The sequence below is a fragment of the Hypanus sabinus genome, chromosome 9, assembly GCF_030144855.1.
Source record: "Hypanus sabinus isolate sHypSab1 chromosome 9, sHypSab1.hap1, whole genome shotgun sequence".
NCBI classification, from domain to species: domain Eukaryota; kingdom Metazoa; phylum Chordata; class Chondrichthyes; order Myliobatiformes; family Dasyatidae; genus Hypanus; species Hypanus sabinus.
The window spans coordinates 51130887-51158668 of NC_082714.1; the positions used below are offsets into that span (position 1 = coordinate 51130887).

The 27782-nt window shown below is 41.9% G+C and overlaps 1 protein-coding gene across 1 annotated transcript in view; it reads left to right on the plus strand.

Moving 5' to 3' along the window:
* Positions 1 to 27782, plus strand: part of myo15aa (myosin XVAa) — a 285041-nt gene that overhangs the window by 10546 nt on the left and 246713 nt on the right. The window contains exon 2 of the mRNA XM_059979671.1: positions 11400 to 11520. Within this exon, the coding sequence (XP_059835654.1) occupies positions 11479 to 11520 (42 nt within the window). The 5' untranslated portion in view covers positions 11400 to 11478. The remainder of the gene's footprint in view (positions 1 to 11399; positions 11521 to 27782) is intronic.

Sequence of the window (27782 nt, forward strand, 5' to 3'; positions counted from 1 at the left end):
CTCATATCTGAGTTAATTTTACCTATATTCCCAATCCTCAGTGGCAACTGGGCTGCAGACACCTATTTCCTGCAGATTCACTGTGTGTCTCTCTACAAGGAACTGAATGGGACCATCAGCCCCCTGGAGACTACACACCCAGAGGCTGCCTTCATCGTCGCTTGAGATTTTATTAGAGTGTCACTGTCTAAAGTCTCTCTGAAGTTTTGTCAACATATCCAGGTCAGCACATGGGGAGATAGCATACTCGATCACTGCTAATCTACATTCCACAATATTTACATAGTGCTCCTCCACCCCCCTTTTGGAAAGTTGGATCACTCCTCCATCTTGCTTCTGCCGATGTACAGGTGGAAGCTGAAATAAGAGGCAGCTATAGTTAAAACCATCCATTGTTGGTCCAACCAGTCGGTCTCCATGCTACAGGATTGCTTTGATGATGTCAACTGGAATGTCTTTCATAACGAGGATTCCTCCGAGTTCACAGAAGGGGTCACAAGCTTCATCTGGAAGTGCAATGAGGATGTTATCCCCCAAAAGTCAGTTAGGATCTATCCAAACCAGAAACCCTGGATCAACAGTTCCATGCGAGCAGCATTTAACGCGCGACAGAGCTTACATTACTGGTAACCAACAAGAACTCAAGAAATCCAGCTATGACTTATGCAAAGTCATCATGACAGTGAAATGACAATACAGGGACAAGATTCAGACACCACTCTCCACCAGCAACACATGTAGCTTATGGCAAGGTTTGCCCACCATCACAGATTTCAAAGTTAAGTGCAATGGTGCTGCCAACATTGCCACCTTTCTCCCAGATGAGCTAAATATATTTTACATTCAGTTCAAAGTCGCCAACACTGAGCCCCCAAGGAGAGCTGCTGAAGCGACCTGCGCCTTGGTCATCTCTGAGGCTGAAGTACACAGGTGTTTCCAACGAGTGGACAGTCGCAAGGCCGTGGGACCGGATGGCATCCCAGGGCGGGTACTCAGGATGTGTGCAGCACAACTGGCAGATGTGTTTATAGACATTTTTAATCTCTCCCTCTCCCAGTGTACAGTGCCCTCCTGCTTCAGAAGATCTACCATTGTTCCTGTACCTAAAAGACCAAGGTAACATGTCTGAATGACTGGCGTTCTGTCGCACTCTCCTCAATAATAAGGAAATGCGTTGAGAAGCTGGTCAAGGACTACATCGGCAGCTTGCTACCACCCACACTGGTCCCTACGATTTGCCTAACAGATGACACAATAGCCACTGCTCTACACACCGTCCTTACACATCTGGGAAAGAAGGATGCTTTTGTGAGAATGCTGTTCTTGGACTACAGTTCAGCATTTAACACCATAACTCCCCCCCCCCACGCCCCAGGCTTGACAAGAAGCTCAGAGACCTCGGCATACACCCTGCCTTGTGCAGCTGGATCCTGTCAGATTGCCGGCAGGTGGTAAGAGTGGGCTCCCTCACCTCTGCCCCTCTGACCCTCAACACAGGTGCCCCTCAGGGCTGTGTCCTATGACCTCTCCTTTACTCTCTGTATACCTGTGACTGTGTTACCACCCATAGCTCTAATCTGCTAATTGAATTTGCTGACGATACTACATTGATTGGCCTTGTCTCAGATAATAACCAGGCAGCCTACAGAGAAGAAGTCATCACCCTGACACAGTGGTGTCAAGAAAACACTCTCTCCCTCAATGTGTGTGGACTACAGGACAAATGGAGACAGGATAACCCCTATTGGCATCAATGGATCTGGGATTGAGAGGGTGAACAGCTTTAAGCTTCTTGGCATACACATCACCGAGGATCCCACGTGGTCTGTACATACCAACTGTATGGTGAAAAAAGCACAACAGCGCCTCTTTCACCTCACCTCACTTGAGGAAGTTTTGCATGAGTCCCCAGATCCTAAGGAGTTTCTACAGGGGTACAATTGAGAGCATCCTGTCTGGCTGCATCACTGCCTGGTATGGGAACTGTGCTTCCCTCAATCGCAGGACTCTGCAGAGAGTGATGTGGACAGCCCAGCGCATCTGTAGATGTGAACTTACCACTATCCAGGACATTTACAGAGACAGTGTATGAAAGGTACGCAAAGGACCTGAATCACCCCAACCACAAACTGTTCCAGCTGCTACCATTGGGAAACAGTATCACAGTGTAAAAGCCAGGACCAAAAGGCTCCGGGGACAGCTTCTTCCACCAGACTGATTAATTCATGCTGATACAATTATATTACTATGCTATATTAACTGCCCTGTTGTACATACAATTTATTACAAATTACTATAAATTGCACATTGCAGGTTCAGTCGGAGCATAATGTAAAGATTTTTACTCATGTATGTGAAGGGTGTAAGAAATAATGTCAATTCAATGCAATTTAAACTCTACAGGGCATGCACTGCTGAAGACGATGATTGGGAATTTTAGCTCAAGTGACAATGTCTTTTTGTTTGGGTATTCTTTGTTACCTGAAAGTGGTATGGCACAACGGTTTGGTCATGCTGAAGGGAGGGGAGGGTTAAGAATCTATGTACATACAGTACCTTCCAAATCTTGTAAATCAGAAGAGATTATGGGATGAGGGGCACGTAGATATGAGATTACCATCGCCCTGCAGTCTCTGTAAACATTGCTGGCCACCAATTATGCACTGGCTACTCAAATAATGTTCTGTAGCACCATTGTAAGTAATCACTCTCAGTGATTGAAGCTGTGACCGTACCTCCTGTAGAGATAAGGGTCAACGCTACAGCCACTGCAGGAAGCTATCATACAGCTTTACACGAGGAAATCTGCAGGTGCTGGAAATTAAAACAACACACACAAATGCTGGTGGAACACAGCAGGCCAGGCAGCATCTATAGGGAGAAGCACTGTCGACATTTCGGGCCGAGACCCTTCGTCAGGACAGCTTTAGGTGGTTTGCATCATGTCATGGCAGACCAGGACCAGTTACAGGCATCCAAAATACCCAACACTACCATTGATATATTAGTTCAAAGACATGGAGAGGAGGTGCCCTAGGAAGCTATAGAATCCTCTCCTCCAGATCACTGAACGTGTGGACAATGTAGTGCACATGTTGCTGGTGGAACTGTCACATCTTCACCACATTATGGTTATGGATTTTATGTTCTGTGTTTTTGTTTTAAATCATCTGGTCCTTCTCAGTTTTGTTAAGCAAGGGGAGGGTGTCTGGGGTTGATGCTCTGTTAATTTTTTGTGCAAGGGGTTTGTTTTTTGGGAGACAATGTTACTGTTCCATTTTGTGTAGGGGAACATGGGCTAGTTTTGGGGGGGTATTGATTATTGGGGTGCCATCCTATTTTGTACTATGGGAGTGGGTTGGATGTTTCTCTCTGAACGACTCATGTTTTTTCTTTGTTTTGTGGCTATCTGGAGAAGACAAATTTCAGAGTTGTATATGGATACATGCTTTGATAATGTTAACCTTTGAACATTTTGTGTGATTGAGATTGTTGTTTAGTGAATAAAGGATGTGTATAGTTTGAAGCAGTACTTTTGTAACACTGTATTCACTACAAGAAAGGATCTGCTGATGTAGTTGATTACTTTCATCAGTTGTTTAAAGTCATTAAACTTTTCTCTGCACTACGTCAACCTAGATGGTTTACCTAGATGAATACTAAAGATCAACTGGCTGAAGTGTTCACTGATATCTTTTACCTCTCAGTATGGCATTCTGAGGTGGCCATCTGCTTGAAGCAGGCTTCAATTATACCAGTGCCTAAAAAGAACATGGTAAATCTGCCTCAATAACTATCGTCCAGTAGTATTTACATCGACTGCGATGAGGTGCTTTGAGAGATTGGTGACGAAACATATTAACTCATGACTGAAAAGTGACTTGGATCCGCTCCAATATGCCTGTCATCACAAAAGATCCACAGCAGATGGCATTTCATTGACTCTTCATTTAATCCTGGAGCAACTGGACAGTGATGGATGCTCTTCATCGACTACAGCTTGGCACTCAATGCTATCATCCTCTCAAATCTCATCAATAAGCTTCAAGACCTTGGCCTCAACACCTCCTTGTGCAATTGGATCCATGAATTCCTCACTTGCAGACCCTAGTCAAAGGTATCTCCACAATCTCCACTGGCACAGGTACACCACGAGGGTGTGTCTTAGCCCCATGCTCTACTCATTTTATACTTATGACCATGAGGCTAAGCACAGCTCCAGTGCGATATTTACGTTTGCTGATGTTACCACTGTCATTGGCCAAATCAAATGTGGTGACAAATCAGCATATAGGAGGGAAGTTGAAAATCTGGCTGAATGATGGCGCAACAACTTCTCACTCAATATCAGCAAGACCAAGGTGTCACAATGCATGCTCGTAGGACTGGACCTACGTGGAGGAACAGCAGACTCCCTCTCACAGTGGTCGCTGGCACTGACTCTACCCCAGTGCGGTGGACAGTAGCCTCAGTCATGGTAAGCATTGACAACTTGACACAGGAACGGAGGAACAGTAGACTCCCCATGAATAGATGGAAACAAGAGGTCAGAAATGAATATCAACAGACCATTGGAGGCATGAATGAGCAACATAATGAGACAAATCATACTCCCGAACACACAGTAGGAATCTGCTTACAGAGCACAACAGGGATCCGGGAAACACCTGCCAACTAACTTGACAAGACCAAACAGAAAGTACCTGAGCTTAATGGCTCTAACAATTAGCAAATACAGTACAGATGCTCGAGAAACTCAAGCCCAGCACTCAAAGGCAAGCTGCAGAGGTCCGCAGAGCTCATAACACAAGGAGCTGATTATTGACTTCAGAAGGAGGAAACTACAGGTCCGTGAATCAGTTCTCATCAGGGGATCAGAGGTGGAGTGAGTCAGCAACTCTAAAATTAAATTTTAGAGGACCTGTCCTGGGCTCAGCATGTTAGTGCCATTATGAAGAAAGCATGGCAATGCCTCTATTCCTAAGAAGTTTGCAAAGATTCAGCTTGACAACTAAAACTTTGACAAACTTCTATAGATGTGAGGTGGAGAGTATAGTGACTGATTGCATCATGGCCTGGTATGGAAACACCAATGTCATTATATGGAAAAGCCTACAAAAAGTAGTGGATATAGCCCAGTCCATCACACGTAAATTCCTTCCCACCACTGAGCACATCCACACGGAGCATTGTCACAGGAAAGCAGCATCCATCATCAAAGACACCAACCACCTAGGACATGCTCTTTTCTCAATGCTGCCATCAGGAGGAAGACACAGGGACCTCAGGACCCACACCACCAGGTTTGGGAACCCCTCAACCATTAGACTTGTGAACCAGAGGAGATAACTCACTCACCCCATCACTGAACTGTTCTGATGACTTATGGACTCACTTTCAAGGACTTATCATCTCATGTTCTCGATATTTATTGTTTATATATTTATTTTCTATTTGCACTTTGTTTGTCCTGTTGGGTGTGGTCTTTCATTGATTCTATTGTGTTCCTTGGATTTACTGTATTTGCCCACAAGAAAATGAATCTCAGGGTTGTATATGGTTGTATATTTACTCTAATAATACATTTACTTGAACTTTGAAGATCAGATCCTGCTGTTGATAGCTTTTGGTGTCCACAAGAAACTGGTCCCATTGTTATGTACAGAACAAAGACTGGCACAACACAGGAACGGCCCTCCAGTTCACAATGTCCGCAAAACATGATGCCATACTCTTCTGCATGTACATGATTCACACCCCTCTGTCTCCTGCACATGAATGTGCCTAACAACCTCTTAAATGTCTATTTCCATAACTATCCTGGCAGCCCATTCATCCATCCTGACCACTCTCTGTTGGGGAGAAAAATATATCTTACCCCGCACATGTCCTTTAAACTGTCCCCTCTCACCATATGTGCATGTCCTCATTTATACCCTGGTGGAAAGATTCTATCTACCCTACAGATGCCTCTCATAATTTTATAAATTTTTATCAGGTCTTCCCTCAGCATGAGATGCTCCAGAGAAAACAAACCTCTCCTTTTAGCTCATCCCCTCTAATCAGGCATAGTACTCTTATGCACCCTTTCTGAAGCTGCTACATTCTTCCTGTAACCAAAAGGGCACGCAGTACTCCATACGGCATATGCAAAGTTTTATCTAGAGGCAACATGAATTCCTTACTTCTATATTCAATGCCCCAACCAGTGAAGGTAGGTATGCCAAACACCTCCTTCCATCCTATCTACTTGGGTTGTCACCGAATCCCAAAATCCCTCTCTACATCAGTGCTGTTATTACATCAATGCCACGTCATTGACTGTATGCTTTCCCCTTATATTTGAACTCCTAAAATGTAACATATTACACTGCTGAGACTAAAGTTGGGTTGGTTTCCTTAGCTTTTGCTTGTGGAAAACCTCTCTCCTCTTAACACCATGTCAGAAAATTGGGATGTCCAATCTGTTATAGTTTGATGCTTGTACTTTAAACTGCATCGTGACTTGATATCAACTAGTGAATCAAAGTCATTCAGCTGTTTCTAGCCATTTTATATCCACTTGGTGGCCACTCTGTTAGGTACACCTGTACCCCTGCTTGTTTATGTCAATATCTTCCGCCAATCATGTGCCTGCAACTCTATGCACAAAAGCATGCTGACAAGGTCAAGAGGTTCAGTTGTTGCTCAGACCAAACATCGGAATGGGGAAGAAATATAATCTAAATTACTTTGAATGTGGAATGATTGTTGGTGCCGGTGGCAGTGGTTTGAGTGTGTCAGAAAATGCTGATCTCCTGGCCTTTTCATGCATCATACTCTCTGGAGTTTCCAGAGAATGGTGTGACGTAAAATTCAGTGAGCGGCAGTTCTGTGGACAAAGACACCTTGTTAATGAGAGAAGTCAGAAAGAAAGGACAGACTTGTTCAAGTTGACAGGAAGATGACAGCAACTCAAATAACCACAAATTACAACAGTGTAGAGCATCTTTGAACACACAACATGTTGAACCTTGAAGTGGATGGGCTACAGCAACAGATGACCATGAACATTGACTTATTGGCCAGGTTATTGTACTTGGTGTAAATAAAGTGGCTACTGAGTGTATTGTACCTTGCGAATATGCAGGAAAACAGTAAACTGTGGAGCTGTTGCCAACTCTGATGGCTTTAATAAAGTGATTCTGATACAGATTCTGACAGGAATTTTGTAATTGAAAAACTGTAAAGAAATGAGTTCTTCTAGCAGAATTGCAATCTTTCATATGCTTTTTATTTTCACGGCAGGTTCTGACTATCCGACCTATATTTATGACTAAATCGTAGTCAGAAATCTTTCCCTGTCACTCTCTTCCCTCAACCCCCCTTCAGAATTGATACATTTTCTGACCTGTTTTCTCATGGAACATTGGACTGTTAAAGTTTGGATCATTTTCTGAATTTGTGGGGCTCACCTTAGGTGTCAAGAGGGCAAAAAATTAAGGAACATTGGTCTGATAACAATCCCTGGCATATGTGGCTGGGCATCAAGGGCACTCCTGATTACACAAGGAAAAACAGCATCGACTGTACCAGTGATGCTTCCTTTTTTGTCACTGTAAACGACTTTTATGCACACTTCAAGGCATGCAACACAAAGCTGGCCACGAAAGCTACGTCCCTACCCGGGTGAGCAGCCACTGTGTGAGAAGGGCTCTGCAGAGAGTCAACTCCCGTAAGACTGCTGGGCCAGTCAACATTCCAGGGCGAGCGTTCAGGGAGTGTGCACGCCAGCTCATTGGCACCTTCATGGACATCTTCAGCACTTCACTCATCCAAGCTGCTGTCCCCACACGGGTCAAGTCAGCCAACGTCATCCCTGTACTAAAGAACTCTACATCTTCAGAACTAAATGACTACTGCCCAGTGGCACTAATGCTGATCATCATGAAGTACTTTGAACAGCTGATAATGGCATTAATCAAAATTTCCAGTCCTGCCACATTGGACTCTCACCAATATGCTTACTGACAGAACCACTCTACGACAGAGGCCATAGTATCTGTCATCCACCTGACCCTATCACACCTAGAAAACAAGGACACTAATGTCAGAATGCTGTTTCTGCAATTCAGTTTGGTACATCAAACCATTGTCCCACAGACCTTGGTGAATAAACTCCTGCTCCTCAGTCTAAATACACCACTGTGTAACTGGGTGTTGGACTTCCTAATTAATAGCACTCAAGTAGTCAGGATGCACAACCACTCCTCCCCCACCCCATCATTCTCAACATGGTGCCCCCCCCAGGTCTGTGTGCTGAGCCCACTGCTGTATACTCTGCTCACACATGGTCAAACACCTGAGTAATCACGTTGTCAAGTTTGTGTTGGGATGACAGTGATGGGGCTCATCACCAACAACAATGATACAGCCCACGGAGAGGAAATGGAAGAGCTCGAGGCCTGGAGCCAGGCTAATAACTTCTTCCTGAAGGTCAATAAGACAAAGGAGAGCTCGCACTCCCCAAACCCCTCTTTACAGTGAGGGCACGGCAGGGGAAACTGCAACCAGTTTCAAACTCCTGGGAGGGCACATCTTGTGCAACCTCTCATGGTCCCAGAACACACCCTTCACGAATGGGAGAGCTCACTAACACCTCTACTTTTGAGGAGGCTGAAGAAATGTACAATACTCATGAACTTCTACAGATGCAGAGTAGAGAGCATCCTGGCATGTTGCATCACTGCGTGGTACAGAAACTGCACCGCGGTGGACAGGTTAACTGCATCAGCCTACCCACCATTGAGGGCATATACTTTGCCTGTAAAAAGTAATCACCCCACCTTGGAGGTGAATCACATTGAATCACAGTGGATTTAATTTGGCTTTTTTGACACTGATCAACAGAAAAAGACTCTTTCTTGCCAAAGTGAAAACAGATCTCTACAAAGTGATCTAAATTAATTACAAATATAAAGCACAAAACAATTGATTGCGTAAGTATTCACCCCCTTCAAGTCAGTATTTAGTAGATACACAATTACAGCCTTGATAGGTCTCTATCAGCTTTGCACATCTGGACTCTGCAATTTTTCCCCATTCTTCTTTACAAAACTGCTCAAGCTCTGTCAGATTGCATGGGGATTGGGATCATGAATGAACAGCCCTTTTCAAGTCCAGCCACAAATTCTCAGTTAGATTGAGGTCTGGACTCTGACTTGGCCACTCCAGGACATTAACTTTTGTTGTTTTTAAGCCATTCCTGTGTAGCTTTGGCTTTATGCTTGGGGTCATAGTGTTACTGGGAAACAAATCTCCCAAGTCGCAGTTCTCTTACATATTGCAATAGGTTTCCTCCAGGATTTCCCTGCATTTTGTGCATTCATTTTACCCTCTACTTTCACAAGCCTTCCAGGGCCTGCTGCAGTGAAGCATCCCCACAGCATGATGCATCCACCACCATATTTCACTGTAGCAATAGTGTGTTGTTGAAGATGTGCAGTGTTTGGCTTATGACAAACATAGCATTTAGTCTGATGGCTAAAAAGCTTAATTTTGGTTTCATCAGACCATAGAACATTCTTCCAACTGACTTCAGAGTCTCCCACATGGCTTCTGGCAAACTCTAGCTGAGATTTCATGTGAGTTTTTTTTCAACAGTGGCTTTCTCTTTGCCACTGTCCCATAAAGCTGCAACTGGTGAAGCACTCAGGCAACAGTTGTTGTATGCACAGTCTCACCCATCTCAGCCACTGAAGCTTGTAACTCCTCCTGAGTTGTCATAGGTCTCTTGATGGCCTCCCTCACTCATCTGCTTCTTGCATGGTCACTCAGTTTTTAAGGACAACCTGGCAGATTTACAGCTGTGCCATATTCTTTCCATTTCTTGATGATTGACTTCACTGTACTCCAAGGAATATTCAGTGACTTGGAAATTTTCTTGTAATCGTCCCCTGATTTGTGCTTTTCAATAACCTTTTCGCTGAGTTGTTTGGAGTGTTCTTTTATCTTCATGGTGTAGTTTTTGCCAGGATACTGACTCATCAGCTGTGGGACCTTCCAGATACAGATGTATTTTTAGTGCAATCAATTGAAACACCTTGATTGCACACAAGTCTCCAAACACAGATCTCCATTTAATTAGTTACATTTTTTCTAAAACCAGTTGGCTGCACCAGTGATGATTTGGTATGACATATTAAAGGGGGGTTAATACGTGCAATCAATTATGTTGTGTTTTATATTTGTAATTAATTTAGATCACTTTGTAGAGATCTGTTTTCACTTTGATACAAAAGAGTATGTTCCTGTTGATCAGTATCAATAAAGCAAAATTTGTGATTCATTGTTGTAAAACAATAAAATATAAACACTTCTGGGAACACTTTTTGTATGCACTGTATACAGAAAGGTGCCAGAAAAAGGCCAACATTATTATAAAGGATCTCACCCACATTGCTTGTGGACTGTTGGTCCTACTCCTATCAAGGAGGAGCCTATGTAACATTCATGCCAGGACCACCAGACTCAAAAGCAGTTGTGTAAGGCTGGTCAATACCTCCTCCCACTTATTCCAGAGTCCAGCGCCCCTGGACTGCATCCTCAGTCTTGTATACTGGAAATGGCATTGTTTCTGTTAATGTTAAAGTCTGTTCCAAGCCTTATAGGCTCATCAGGCCAGTGCTTACGCCGGTTTCCCTGGCGTAAAGCTACTGAGAGTATGAAACTACCCCCTACCCCCCCTGGATAGGGTGCCAGTCTATCGTGAGGTACCCATTTTTCAGCTGGGTGAACTGGAGTGGTTAATGTGTGCTCAAGGACACACTGCCTTGGCTGGGGCTCAAACTCACAACCTTCAGATCGCTGGTCCAACGCCTTAACCACTTGGCCACTCCTGTTAATGTAGGCATAGGTAACCACTCTTCCTGCAGGTACAACTGTGATCTCCAACCTGAACCATTCCTAATTTATTATTTATTTTCTGCTCAACGTTTATTGCTGCTCAAATTATTGTATATTATGCTACTCACTAGAAATATTAGGAAATTTTATTTGAAGTTAAGAATATAGTGTAAAAATATAAATGGGAATTTACATTTGATAGATTTGGTATTTGAATTGGCAGTATAATTTTGGTTTTATATTGCCAATGTTAACAACCAGGGAGAACGAAAATGCCTTTTTTTCTCATGCAAGTGATGCTACTTTTCTAGTATTTATCATGGATATAGGAAAGAACACGTATGGGACTAACTGGGTGGTTAATTCTCATGTTCCACCAATGTTAATGAAAATAAAGTACACTGTTCTTATGAGTGTGCAGATATGAAAATTCTAGGTAGAATGGCGCCTGGAAAGAAAATCAAAGTATTTCTTGCCCCTTTTTTTTTAAAATACCTGTTTGCTTCTGTCCATAGGGTTCGATATTTTATCAGCCTCATTCCACACAATAAGCTATCTAGAGCTTCTTTCAAGATAATATTCTTGGTCCAGTCAATGCAACACAGCGGTAAGATGCAAAAGCAGGAAATAGATGTGGTAAGTTTGTCAACTGTTTCCCACAATTGATTAATATGAGGGCGAAGCTAGATTCAGACGCAATTTTCTAGGTATCTCCTGCTCAGCTGCCACAGTTTTGAGGGTTCCATGCCTTGCCATGCTCTCTCCAATATTTAGATACTTAATTAAAACAGGAAAGTTTATGTCTGATATCCTTCAGTGCCTCACAGGATAAATGCGTTGTGCACCATACAATACAGGAATGCGCATATCAGCCCATCACATCCATGCCAACGTTTTTGCCCATCTACATAATCCCAAATGCATGCATATCCTTCAATGCCTTCCTTATTTGACTGTCTGCTAAAAGACTCATAAATGTAGCAAGTATATTTGACCTCTTCTGGCAGCTCATTGCAGATTGGCAATCACTCCCTGTGTAAAAACATACACCTCAGATCCCCTATAAACTTCTTTCTCACTCTAAACTTATCCATTCCTGTTTTAATACCCTCACTGTGAATAACATGACTATCTACCCTAATTACGCCTCTCATAATCTTATATTGTTGCAATGAACGAGGCAAACCCAAGCACAGGACACAGGCACAGAGGTTGTGTTAGGACGTAGACATGGGCATGAGTGTTGAACAGCAAGCAGGAGAGAGCGCAGGAAGGAAGGAGACAGGCAGAACTGATCTTGACACGGAGCCTAGAAAGGGAAGTGGCAGACAAAACTTTTCTTAGCATGGAGAGACAGAGTTACACAGGTAAACTTCGGTGCTGAAGTAAAACTTAAAAGACTTATCTTGACATGAAGATACTGAGTTTCACAGGTAATTCTCGGTACTGAAGCAAAACTTAGAACACACAATCCTAAGCAGCAGGGAAACTTTAAATACCATAAGGGCAAAACTAACGATCTGGCAACTAGTGGGTGCAAAGCCAGGGTTCTTATGCCGCAGGACTTGATGAACATAGGAGAAAATGGGGAATTAATGGTCAGAACTGTGGCACAGTCAAAGGGAATTAGGAGAAAATGGGGAATTAACAGTCGGGATCGTGACATATATACTAAAATCAGTTCACCACTCAGCCTTGTTTGTTCCAGCAAAAACAAGCCTAGCCTATCAAACCCTCACCATAACTGAAGTCCTACAATACAAATAACATCCTCAGGAACCTCCTCTGCATCTCTTCAGTGCAATTACATCCTTCTTATAGTGTGGTAAATAGAACTGTACATAATACTCCAAACACTGCTTAATATGTTTTGTAAAGTTGCAACATGATGTTCCAATTCTTATATTCTATGCCCCGACCTTTGAAACATATCATATACCATCTTCACCGCCCTATCCATTATATGACCGCTTTTGTGCAAGTATGGACGTAGACAGCTTGATCTCCCTATTCATTACATTCATCTGTGCCCTACTATTCACTGTCTAGGGTCTGAGTGGCCCTTTTGCCAAGCTCAGCTTTCTACCACAGCAGCTGACACTTCCAAAGATCAAAGAGTTACTTTTGAGAAAGTTAGCCTTCCAACCAATATTCCTTGCTCAGTTTATTGTTGTAAACACAAACCAGTCTTAATTTCATAAAATAAGTTGAAAGCAGTAATCAGTCTGAAGTTAAAAGGACAGCTTTGAAAACAAAGAGCACTGTCTACAGAGTACAGTCTGCTGGGCCACACCAGGGCTGGCTGTTCAGGAGATGCAGTGTAAGACAATGGGGTTATGTTCATTGGGCCTGTGGCAAACCAGACAACACTGGCTGTGTTATTTAGTTCAAGGAAGTTTGTAGACTGTTCTGATACTGTCACCTAGCACATCAAATAGCTAATCTAGCAATAGCTGGGAGATTTGTGTACTTAGAATTAGCCTTCACAGCTTTAATTTTGAGTGTCTGGGATCTCTGCCCTGGCAACTTTTAGTCCATGTGTGTGAGGTCACCAAGTAGCAATAAATCCAGTATAACAGTTAGAGAAGAATCAGGCTTGTTAGGAATGGTCAAGGGACAAGAAGAAGAATAACAGAAATACAGGGTGACTAGAATCCATTTCTCTGTCTTTGATTTCTGCAATGGACGACTCGATTGTCTGCAACTCATTGGTATGTCTTTTTAGCTTTTAGGAATTGTAACTGTATTTTGAAAATCCTTTGTGTTTTAGAAATCTTTTGTACTTTAGAAACCTTTTATAAGAGAAATCCTCTGTGAGATTATGTTTATCTATGTTTAAACATGTATCACTAAAAATAAACCATCTGTTTAAATGACTTTGCCAACTGGAAGTATCTTCTTGGTGGGGAGGGGGCATCGCTCAGATAATGGGTATTGGTAGTTAAATTCACCGTGGAGGATAAACAGGGAAGTGGTCTAGCCTTTGAACAGCAAGTGGCCACAGTATAATCTCCCTTTAGCGAGGGTACCAGTAGCTATCTATATTGGATAGGGCTTAAGGACTTTGTATGAGTTTGAAACTTCCCAGACAGCAAACACAATACCATCAGACACTTCTAGTTCTAGTTCACTTCCCAAAATGCATCATCCCACACATATAACTTATTTACTTGCTGCCCACTGGTGTTTGGAGCAGCAGTGAAGGTCCTCCAACTCTGTTGGTGTTCAGGGCTTCCTGCATTGTGTCAGTAGCTTCCTCTCGGTTTTCACTACTGTCAGTCATGCAGGTCCTGAGTAGAGACTCAGGAATGCCACCACACTCAAGGATACTTCATTGCTGTTTCCATAATAATTCTGTTTTACCAGTCGGGGTTGTTAGCCCTGAACTAAACCTCTGAAACTGGAAGACCGGTGGACTATTCTTAGTCTGTCTTCTACCCTTTGACCTCTACGGCATGGGTGACCCTACCAAACCCTGACTCCAGCAACATAGCTCTCCGGGTCACTGAGGCAGGAACACCACAAGATTGTAGTCCTCTTGGAGGATCTCACAATTGTCCAGATTAAATTCCATATGCCAGAGTCATATCCAACTTTCCATCTGATCTATATCCTGCTATAAAAAGGGACTGACAGAGGTTGGACAACCTTCCACACTCTCCATCTTTGTTTGTGTTATTTGCAAACTTCATAATTATGCCTTCTGCACTCATGTTCATCGTAACATGCCTTGTAAACTAAAGAACTCCAAAGTGTAATACCTGGTCTGTGGAATTCACTTTCTCTTTTACTCTTGCCCTGCTGATCCTGGAAAAAAAACATCAGCAATTCCTTGATTTACTGTCGGTCTGCTGGATAATCAATCTATATGTGAAAGCAAGGCGAAGGCAGAATCACTCTCAGATGCTCAGACATGCTACTTTGATAAAGTATCAGGGGATGCTCATCGAAGAACTGTAGTGAGACAGAAAACCTACTTTAGTACTCTATGACTATATTGAAGCACCTCTAGATTTGTACCAGGAAAATCACCATTTTTGCAAGTCATGAGGAGCAGAGGATTAAGTGTATCATTCTGCAATTCCAGACAAATGCTGCTGTCCTGTCTCCCTTTCTCTTCATCATCTACACCTCAGACTTCAACTACTGCACAGAGTCTTGCCACCTTCAGAAGTTTTCCGATGACTCTGCCATAGTTGGATGCATCAGCAAGGGAGATGAGGCTGAGTACAGGGCTACGGTGGGAAACTTTGTCACATGGTGTGAGCAGAATCATCTGCAGCTTAATGTGAGAAAGACTAAGGAGCTGGTGGTGGACCTGAGGAGGGCTAAGGCACCAGTGACCCCTGTTTCCATCCAAGGGTTCAGTGTGGACATGGTGGAGGATTGCAAATACCTGGGGATAAGAATTGACAATAAATTGGACTGGTCAAGGAACACTGAGGCTGTCTACAAGAAGGGTCAGAGCCGTCTCTATTTCCTGAGGAGACTGAGGTCCTTTAACATCTGCCGGACGAAGCTGAGGATGTTCTATGAGGTTGTGGTGGCCAGTGCTATCATGTTTGCTGTTGTGTGCTGGGTCAGCAGGCTGAGGGTTGCAGACACCAACAGAATCAACAAACTCATTCGTAAGGCCAGTGATGTTGTGGGGGTGGAACTGGACTCTCTGACGGTGGTGTCTGAAAAGAGGATGCTGTCCAAGTTGCATGCCATCTTGGACAATGTCTCCCATCCACTCCATAATGTACTGGTTAGGCACAGGAGTACATTCAGCCAGAGACTCATTCCACCGAGATGCAACACAGAGCATCATAGGAAGTCATTCCTACCTGTGGCCATCAAACTTTAGTACTCCTCCCTCAGAGTGTCAGACACCCTGAGCCAATAGGCTGGTCCTGGACTAATTTCCACTTGGCATTATTTACTTATTATTATTTAATTATTTATGGTTTTACATTGCTATATTTCTACACTATTCTTGGTTGGTGCAACTGTAACAAAACCCAATTTCCCTCGGGATCAATAAAGTATGTCTGTCTGTCTGTCTGCCTTGAATAAAATTACAAACAAGAAAAAAATCTGTAGATGCTGGAAATTCAAAACAACACGCACAAACTGCAGGAGGAACTCAGCAGGTCAGGCAGGGTCTATGGAAGAGTGAACAGTTGACGTTTCAAGCCGAGAGGTCGACTGTTTACTCTTTTCCGTAGATGCTGCCTAACCTGCTGAGTTCCTCCAGCATTTTGTGTGTGTTGCCTAGAATAGATTCTCCTTTACCTTTGCCTTTAGAGTAGGAAAATGAAATAACAGGTGAGCTCCTCCTTTGAGCCTGCTCTGCCTTTCTATAAAATCGTTATATCTTGTAACCCTTTACCCCAGTGTTTTTCAGGTACATATTTGCATTTTCCTTGAAAATATTCATAGATGCTGCCTCAAATGCACTTCGAGAAAGAGAATTACAGAGACTACAAAGGCTCATGGCTCTTTGAGAAAAATAGATTTGCCTCATTTCTGCCTTAAACGGCAACCACTTACTTTTAAACAGCAAATCCCTGTATTAGATTTACTTACATCTATTTCGAGGTCTTATATATTTCAATCAAGGTGCCTTTACTCTTAAGAATATCAGCAGATGCAAGCCTAGTCTGTTCACCTTATGAGATAGCCTACCCATTCCAGATTTCAGTCCAGTGAACATTAGAAGTTAGGAACTACTGAGCTAGGCCAAGCTTAGCTATTACATTTAGTTTCCCAACACCCGCAACGTTCAAATCTTTGTTTTATTGAAACCTAATTGAATGATAAATAAATGATGAGTCTTTAGAGAACACAGTCAAAAGGTTTAACTGCATTGTAATGAGTGATACATTGAGCCTTTCCTAACCTGAAGCTTAGCAACAGAGTGCTCACTGCACCTAGCAAATGCCACAGACATTTACTTATAGTATTTGGGCATTGTTTTTAAAGTGTAATAATAGACTAGTGATTAAATAGGAATAATTATGTTAAATAAACAGTGGAAGCTGGCCAGTCGCTGTGAATTCTACTGCTGCTGACTGGAAAGCTTAATGTGCTCAGTTCATGATCACGAGAGATTAGATGTTCTCCACCTCCATTCATGAGTGAAAATGAGAATAAAGGTGGTCATCAAATATGCATTTAGAGCCAGCAGGTGTCCCATTTGTGATCAAATATTGTTTGTGTGATATGAGCAATGCAAAACAGAATGCATCTGTATTCAACTGATTCTGCATTTCCTCACTGACCGAAAATGCACCTTTAGAAATGCTAGGGTTTCTTATATTAAGACTGCAAGAGTGGAAAACATCACTGGGCAGGATGCTGGAGCCTAAAATGAATGACAGGGGATAACCAGGTAGGCGTTTCAGCGATGCAAACTTTAGGAGAATTCTCCTATTGTGGACGCTACTTCAGATGATATGCTGTGTACAAGCAGACAGCTAGTTGCCTGCAACTTTGCCCTTGAAATTTTATTGATAAAGTTATTATTGTTAAATATGATAACTGACGTTAACATACAATTAATTGATTCTAGTGCAGCAAAATGTCATGTCTATTTAAAGAGCTTTTATTAAATTCTTTAGAAGCCGTTTAAAAGTGCTCTTTTTATGATAGCTGATATAGGTTTGTTTTTCCTATGGTTTTACTTATCTGGTTACCTGCTGCTTTATACCAATCGAGGTTAAAGCTAATTAAATGCACACTGCATTTACTAATTTCACTCTTTTTTTCTCTCAGCTTTGTACAAAAGCCATAAATTGTCATTGTGTCTTGCCACTTATATGTAACATCATAAATATGTGCTGAATTTTAGAAAAAACTTGAACATTTTATATTCTTTGTGATGCCTTTCCAAGGAGATTCAATGGTTCCTTGTTCTGGAGGTGGTAGGAGTCAATGCCTGTACACATTGCCAGTTGATTGAATAGGAGATGCTTAGTGGACTAATGTTGTAAATTAGTCTCCTTCCTATCTGATTTCATATATTCACTCAAGACAATAGTAGATTTCATAGCCAGTAAATCTATGCTGGTATTTACCCCGGACGGGAGCAAATTTAGTCAAATTTAACAGGCCCTTAAAATGTTACAGTCTGATTGGCAGCTTCAAAAAGGTTTTAGAAAATGGAAAATAACATTGATAAATCAGTTTTTTAAAAAATTGTAGCTAGCAGTCTAGGTCAGAATAAAACCGTAGATTTAGATTTATATAATTCAATTGACAAGGCATTACACAAGAGGTTATAATGCAGGATTATAGCTGATGGGATTGAGGATACTCAATAAACAGGAGGATTGGTTAACAGATATAAAGAGTAGGAATAAATGGGTCCTCTCTCAATAGGCAGGTTGCAATTGTTGGGTTAATACTTCAACCTGTTTATGATCTAACTTAATAGTTTTGATGTTTGTAATATACAGGTGTTTGCAGACTGGCAAATTCAATAAGAAAGTAAACAATGAGTTGGCTGTAAAAATACTTACATAATAGAAAGAGGGTAAGGGTGTGGCATTTGGAGTACGATGTGGGGAGGTGTAAAAATATCCACTTTAGCAGTATGTTGTGAAGGTGAGAGACTGGAAAGAGTTGGTATTTTGAGTAATGTGGCTGGTCTTGCACATAAATCTTAGATCATCGACATGTAATAGAGCAAGAATTTATCAACTGATGGGATTGCCTTTATTATAAAAGAAGTGGAGTCAAGAACAAGGATATAGTTGTGAGCTGGCACCTGAAGCAACATGTGCAATTTTGGTTTCATCACTTCAATTGAATCCTCCAAGAGGACCACAACCCTGTTGTGGTTTGGAGGCTTGTGTGCCTCAATAACCCAGAGAGCTATATTGGCTGGAGTTAGGGCTTTATGCTTTGGCTCTTGGTAGAGTTACCCACGCCAAACAGGTCAGAGGGTAGAGGGCAGATTAAGAGTAGTCCACAGATCCTCCAGGTCCCGGTTGTTAAACTCAAGGCTAAGAATCCTGACTGGTAAAACTATTACGGAAACAGCAATGAAGAATCCTTTTACATCTGAGTGTGATGGTATTTCTGAGCCTCCATCCAGAACTTGCACAACTGACAGTAGTGAAAACCGAGCTAATGACATGATGAAGAAAGCCCTGAACACCACCAGAGATGGGGGTACCTTCATTGCTGCCCTAAACGGCAGCGACATTACGGGCATTATAGAGAGACTTCAGATTTGTTTAGAAGGGTTAGAAAGAAAATATACTGTACTGATTTTTGGATAGTGGTATTGTTCTGTGAGAAGAGATTGAATTGATAGGATCTATATTGTCTTAAATTTGGAAGAATGGAAGATGAGGAATAATCTAACTGATGCCAAATATAAATCTCAACAGCAGATGCTTCTCCTTATGGTGGCAATGAGCTGTTAGTTTAGCAGTGAAATGAGGAAAAATTAATCCATTTAAAGGATTGCTAAACTTAAGCATGGACTCAGATGTTTGTGGATGCTCAATTATTACATCCAAAGTGGATGGATGTTGAGGGATTTAAGGAATTTGGGAAATTGCAGGGAGACAAGCAAGAAGATCAGCCACAATTTCACTGAATGGCAAAGCAAACTCAAAGAAGTGAATGGCTGATTCTACTCTTACTGATCTTCTATGCTTAATCCCATGTATGCACCTGTAATGAGAAATAAGCAGGCTTCGAGGATTCTGATCAATGAGGAAGAACCAACATTTCAAAGTCACTACAGAGCATATATTTAAAGTAATACACACACACACACACACACACACACACACTCACACACACACACACACTCACACACACACACACACACACACACACACACACTCACACACACACACACACGCACACTCACACACACACACACACACACACACACACTCACACACACACACACTCACACACACACACACACACACACACACTCACACACACACACACACACACACTCACACACACACACACTCACACACACACTCACACACACACTCTCACACACACACACACACACACACACTCACACACACACACACACACACACACACACACACACACACACACACACACACACACACTCACACACACACACACTCACACACAGAGTAAGTTTGAAACTTAGTGTAGAATGACTGATGAATGAACAAGTCTCACACTCTTCCTCTAGTTGGGGACTCCACTTTACAGTTAGTCTGGTGATCCTCAGAGATCCTTGGCATCGATCACAATTCTGATCCAAGGAGAAGTCCAATGATTTTGGTTCCTACTCACACTCCATTCATATATAATCAAGAAACCCCATGCTTCTTTTCTGATCTAAACATACCTGTCAACTACAATTCTAAAACTAATTATTTCTTAATGAGTTTTACATTGTTAACTGAACCAGCCTTGCAGAGACAAAAACCAAGACAGAGCAAATGATCTTGTCATTTCATTCCATAACGTCTCACATCTGCATGTCTCAAGGAGCCTATGATTCAAAACAATTTATTTTGCTTATCATCCTGGTTAACGTACCTGCTCATTGTGGAGACTGTGGTTTGACAACTCCATTTTGAATAAAAAGATCTGTGTTTAATCATCTGATTGCCATATCCTATGTCCCTTTATTCCCCTCCTTTCAATCAGTTAGACTGCTCCTGCAGAAGCTTGCTGGCTCAATCAACCAATTCAGGTATCACAATTCAGGTCTCATAAACCTGGTTAAAAACAATTCTTATGTTTGTTTATTCTAAACCATTTTTAACTCAAAAATGCTAGCCAATCATTATCTTCCCTAACGGGAGTCTAATAACAGACTTGGTATTCTGTGGCAGTACCAGGGTCCAAAATATCTTCTATAAATACCCAATTCACCCTACCAATTCATTTTAAATCAGCAACGGTGTTGCTCTCTAATGGAGCCTTTTCTCGTTAGACTATTATTTTAAAAAGCTTAAATCCTAATGAGATGAAATCCTAATGAATAGGGTCTAAATGAGATCACTGGGCGCAAAGAAAAGGCTGGGAATATCAATAACTGTAGCGCTTCTCTTCCTAAAAAACTTAACATATTCTACGCAAGATTCGAACAGAAGAGGAGTGTCCTGCCCCCTCCAGATGACCCGGACCTGGTGGCATCGAGATTCATCGTCACCGAGGAGGACGTTAGAAGAGCCTTCCCGAAGATAAATCCAAGGAAGGCGATGGCCCAGATGGCATCCCGGGACAGGTTCTCCGGGCCTGCGCAAGTGAGCTAACTGGAGTGTTTGCTGACATCTTCAACTGCTCCCTGCTTCAGTCTAAGATCCCCTCGTGTTTTAAGAAGGCAACAATAATCCCGGTGCTGAAGAAGAGTAAGGTGGCATACCTGAATGACTATCGACCTGTGGCTCTGACATCAATTGCTATGAAGTGCTTCGAGCGATTGGTTATGGCACACATCAACCATAATCTACCAGTCAACCTTGATGCTTTGCAATTCGCCTATTGGAGCAATAGGCAAACGGCAGATGCCATCTCTCTGGCACTACATTCCTCCTTAGAACACCTGGAGAATAAAGATGCATATGTAAGGCTCCTTTTCATTGACTATTCCTAAGCTCTGGCACCTGGGTCATAGCACTCAAATCTGCAGCTGGATCTTCAACTTCCTCACAGACAGGACCCAGGCTGTAAAAATAGGGGACAAGCTCTCCTCTACAATCACTCTGAGCACCGGTGCCCCACAAGGCTGTGTACTCAGCCCCCTGCTGTACTCACTGTACACCCATGATTGTGTAGCCAAGTTTCCATCAAACTCAATATATAAGTTTGCTGATGACACCACAATTGTAGGCTGTATCTCGAGTAATGATGAGTTTGCGTACAGTGAGGAAATTGAGAACCTGGTGGCATGGTGCGAAGACAATAACCTATCCCTCAACGCCAGCAAGACGAGGGAATTGATTGTTGACTTTAGAAGGAGTAGCGGACCGCATGACCCCATCTACATCGGTGGTGCGCAGGTGAAACAGGTCAAAAGCTTTAAGTTCCTTGGGGTCAATATCACAAATGACCTGACTTGGTCTAACCAAGCAGAGTCCACTGCTAAGAAAGCCCACCAGCACCTTTACTTCCTGAGAAAGCTGAAGAAATTTGGCCTGTCCCCTAAAACCCTCACTAATTTTTATAGATGCACAGCAGAAAGCATTCTTCTAGGGTGCATCACAACCTGGTATGGAAGTTGTCCTGTCCAAGACCGGAAGAAGCTGCAGAACATAGCCCAGCACATCATACAAACCAATCTTCCATCCTTGGATTCACCTGACACAGCACACTGTCAGAGCAGTGCTGCCAGGATAATCAAGGACACGACCCACCCAGCCAACACACTTTTTGTTCCTCTTCCCTCCAGGAGAAGGTTCAGGAGCTTGAAGATTCATACGGCCAGATTTGGGAACAGCTTCTTTCCAACTGTGACAAGACTGCTGAACAGATCCTGACCCAGACCTGGGCCGTACCTTCCAAATATCCAGACCTGACTTGCACTACTTTACTTTCCCTTTTCTATTCTTTATTATGATTTATAATTTAAATTTTTATTATATTTACTTCGATTTGTACTCCAGGGAGTGCGAAGTACAGAATCAAATATCACTGTGATGATTGTATGCTCTAGTATCAATTGTTTGGTGACAATAAAGTAAAGTATAAATCCAATGGTGCTTTTTCTAAACTGTGCTACATCTGAAATGTTTTTTTCCGATATCTTCAGACATTTAATTGGAGGGTCCTTTGGAACAGGAATTTCCAGTGACCTACGTGACGGGATGTGGGCTTTGAGGATTTCTCCATTTAAGTAATTTACAGAGCAGAGTCCATGGCTTTATGATTCTAAATCATAAATATATTAGATAACCATAAGATTGGTAAAAGAATGAGGTTTTAAGAAAATAGAGATGCATATTGGTTTAAGGAGTGCATTGAAGAACTTTGGATCTCAGAAACTGAAGGTATAATCACCATGGGGAACCATTTTTAAAAATATTTTACCTTTTCAATAAGCTTCAAGACATTGGACTCAATCCCTCCTTGCGCAATTGGATCTTCGTTTTCCTCACTTGCAGTCCCCAGTCAGTTTGGATTGGCAACAACATCTCCTCCACAATCTCCATCAGCACAGGAGCAGCACAAGGCTGTCTGCTTAGACCCCTGTTCTACTCACTTATGACTGTGAGGCTCAGCACAGCTCCAATGTTATTTTCAAGTTTGCTGACAACACCACTGTCTTAAGCTACATCAAAAGTGGTGACAAATCAGCATTTGGGAGGGAGATTGAAAATTTGGTTGAGTTATGCCACATCAACAACCTCTTACTTAATGTGAGCAAGAGCAAGGAGCAGGAACAGATTATTGACTTCGGGAGGGGGAAACCAGGGATCCATGATCCAGTCCTCATCGAAGGATCAGAGGTGGAGAGGGTCAGCAACTTTAAACACCACAGTGTGATCATTTCAGAGGACCTGTCCTGGGCCCAGCATGTAGGTGCAATTACGAAGAAAGCATGGCAATGCCTCTACTCCTCAGGAGTTGGCAAAGGTTCAGAATGAAATCCAAAACTTTGACAAACTTCTTCAGGTGTATGGTGGAGAGCAAATTGATGGGTTGCATCACTGCTTAGTATGGAAATACCAATGTCCTTGAACAGAAAATCCTATCATAAGTAGTGCACACAGCCCAGTCTATCACAGGCAAAGCCCTCCCCACCACTGAGCACGTCTACATGGGTGTTATTGTAAGCAAGTGGCATCCATCATCAGGGACCCCCACCATCCAGGTCATGCTCTCTTCTCACTGCTGTCATCAGGAAGAAGGTACAAGAGCCTCAGGACACATCACAAGCTTCTGGAACAGTTATTACCCCTCAATCATCAGGCTCTTGAACCAAAGGGGATAACTTTACTGAACCTCACTTACCCCATCACAGAAATGTTTCCACAACCTGTGGACTCACTTTCAAGGACTCTTCATTCATGTTCTTTTCATTTATTGCTTATTTATTTATTTATGAATTATTATTATTATTATTATTATTATTTCTTTTTGTATTTAGTTTCTTTTGCACACTGGTTGAATACCCAGGTTAGTGGGGACTTTCATTTATTCTATTACAGATTTATTGCATATGCCGGCAAGCTGATGAATCTCAGGGTTGTATATGGTGACATATATGTACTCGGATAATAAATTTACTTTGAACTTCGACCTTTTCATGGCATGAGCATCACTCATCAGATATCTGTAATTGCCTTTCAGAAAATGGTGGTGAGCCACTTCCCAGAACCATTGCAGCCTATCTGGTAAAAGTGCTTATGCAATGCTGAAGGGTATAATGTTCTAGCATTTAAATCCAGTAATAATGAACAAGTAGTAATATACAATGCCTATAACAAAGTCTTCACCATCCCTCAAGGAGATTTCATTTTTATTGTTTCACAACATTGAATCACAGTGGATTAAATTTGGCCTTTTTGACACCGATCAACAGAAGACTCCTTTGTGTCAAAGTGAAAACAGATCTCTACAAAGTGAGCTAAATTAATTACAAATATGAAACAGAAAATTGCCTTAGTATTCACCCCTTTAAGTCAGTATTTAGTTGATGCACCTTTGGCAGCAATTACACCCTTGAATCTGTGTAGATGGGTCTCTATTAGCTTGTCACATCTGGACACTGCAACTTTTCCCCATTCTTCTTTACACAAGCTCTGTCAGATTGCATGGGGATCATGAATAAACAGCTCATTTAAGTCCAGCCACAAATTCTCAATTGGTTTGAGGTCTGAACTCTGACTTGGCCACTCCAGGATATTAATTTCGTTGTTTTTAAGCCATTCCTGTGTAGCTTTGGCTTTATGCTTAGGGTCATTGTCTTGCTGGAGAACAAATCTTCTCCCAAGTTGCGGTTCTCTTGCAGACTGCATCAGGATTTCCCTGTATTTTTCTACATTCATTTCACCCTCTACCTTCACAAGCCTTCCAGGGCCTGCTGTAGTGAAGCTTCCCCACAGCGTGATGCAGTCACCACCGTGCTTCACGGTAGGGATGCTGTGTTTTTGATGATGTGTGTTGTTTGGCTTATGCCAAACATAGCATCTAGTCTGGCAGTAAAAAGCCCAATTTTGATTTCATCAGACCATAGACCCTTCTTCCAGCTGACTTCAGAGTCTCCCACATGCCTTCTGGCAAACTCTAGCCAGGATTTCATGTGAGTTTTTTTTCCAACAGTGGCTTTCTCTTTGCCACTCTCCCATAAAGCTGGAACTGGTGAAGCACCTGGGCAGCAGTTGTTGTATGTGCAGTCTCTCCCATATCAACCACTGAAGCTTGTAACTCCTCCAGAGTTGTCATAGGTCTCTCAGTGGCTTCCCTCACTAGTCCCCTTCTTACACCATCACTCAGTTTTTAAGCAAAGCCTGCTCGAGGCAGATTTATTTTTTTAATTTCTTGATTATTGACTTAACTGTATTCCAAGGGATATTCAGTGATTTGGAAATTCTCTTGTACTCATCCCCTGACTCATGCTTTTCAATAACCTTTTTGCAGAATTGCTTGGAGTGCTCTTCTGTCTTCATGGTGTGGTTTTGCCAGGATACTGACTCACCAGCAGTTGGGACATCCAGATACAGGTGTATTTTTACTACAATCAATTGATACACATTGACAACCCACAGATTATCTCCATTTAGCTAATTATGTGACTTTTGAAACCAATTGGCTATACCAGTGATGATTTGGCATGTCATATTAAAGGGGGGTGAATACTTATGCAATCAATTATTTTGTGTTTTATATTTGTAATCAATTTAGTTCACTTTGTAGAGATCTGTTTAGCTCCATTTCTTTTCAGTTTTGATGATAGGAAATAGAAATAGAAAGCCCAAGCTTCAATTGGCATTTTGGCACTTACCTCCCCATCACAAAGTGCATCATCCAATATTTGTCGTGTCTAGAATAGTCTTTTGTTAGCAACTTTGCTCTTTACTCCAATTTAAACTAACTCATCTGTAAACCTTTAATCATTTAAACAAATAGTTGCAGCAAACAGCAAACAGTGTGAGTAGCGCAGGTGATGTACAGTGGGCTTAACTCGTATCCCTATTTATGCTTTTTGTTTATTCCTTTACATATAAAAGGCTGTTTTGTACAATAAAGTCAACAGCAGCATAATTCTGAAAGGAAATGATCACAATGCCAATCATTAATTACACAGCTGAGCTCGCCAAGACAGGGTTCTGTGTATCTTAAGTGTAAATTGTTAATAATGAAAATTAGTACCAAGAAATGAATAAAAATACAAAGAAAGGGATTTCCAGAAATGGTTACAAACTCAGTTTGACAGAAGAGCACCGGACAAGACAAAGCTCTTTGAGATTCTCGACGAGACTAGGCAGAGTAATAGTTTGTCACTGACTGGATGAGCCAAAGGGCTCTTTCAGTGCTGTAGAGCTGTAGGGATTGGGTATTGGGGATTTCCAATGTCAACTCTACAGACCCCTCGGTTAACGGTAAGGCTTCGTGGCATAATGAAGGTTAGGAACCCCTGCTCAATATCCTTTTACTGACTTTATGTGTCCTCACAAATGAACTGTCTTTTCTACCTATTTTTATATCATCATCAAATTTGCATACAGTACACCCCATGTGCTTATTTAAAGCATCACCTGTAATACAATATTCTGTACCTGCTTTTGCTTTTCCCTTGTCCTCCTCAATATACAAATATGAAGAAATGATCCTGATGAATGGTACACAAAACAAAGTTTTTCATGTGACAATAATAAGTCAATTTGCCTACTTTAGCATTGACTGTAAATAGCTGAGGCCCCAATACTGATCTTTATTACTTACAGCGTGCCATGCTAAAAGTTACCTAGTTATCCCAACTCTTTGTCCATGGAATTTATAAACACTAAAACCATGACCCCTTACCTTGTGCATTACCCTTTAATGTGGCATCTTATCAAAAGCCTAGGAATCTAGGATTAGAGGGCACAGCCTGAGAATAAAAAGAAGTTCCTTTAGAACAGAGAGGAGGAGGAATTCCTTTACCCAGACAGAGGGTGAACCTGTGGAACTCATCACCACAGACGGCTGTGGAGGCCAAGTCATTGGGTATATTTAAAATGGAGATTGATAGGTTCTTCATTAGTAAGTGTGTCAAAGATTACAGCGAGAAGGCAGAACAGTGGCTTTGAGAGAGAATTAAGGTAACCTTGGAAGCCCACATCATTACATCCAGCTCAACCAGCTCACTGAGAACCAGAAAGTCCACCATCAGGTTTTTAGGACTTAACTGTTTGGTTTGTCATCTGCCTTTCCTCACATGATCGTGATTGTTTTGAGCTTGTCTTCTTTTCTGACCACTAATTTTCAGCTATTGTTGGGATGTTTTTAGTATTTTCTCCTATGGTAATGAGAACATGGATACACAATATTTTTCAAAGTTGCTACCATTGCTTTATTTCCAATTATTTATTCCTCTTTCTTAACACCGAGGAACTGACAAATCCTCTTCCATTTTCTGTATTTCTAGAAGTTCTCAATCTCTTTTATTAATGGTTTACTAATAACCTTCTTGCTCCCTTTTTGCTTTTATTCATCATCTTTTCCCAGTTTCTGAAATGCTGCAAATTCTCCGACCCTTTCACTTTTCAACTTAGTGCTGTCTTAAATTTCTTAGTTGGGCATGGATGGATTGTCCTCATTGTAGAGTCTTTATTTTTCAATGAAACTTACCAAAATTAAGAACTGCTGAATATCTTCTTAAATGCCTGCCCCTGCCATTTCATCTTCTAATCTGTTCCTTCTCTTGCAGTAAAGATTGCAGTAAACTTATTCAAATTTCAGATCCACATTTC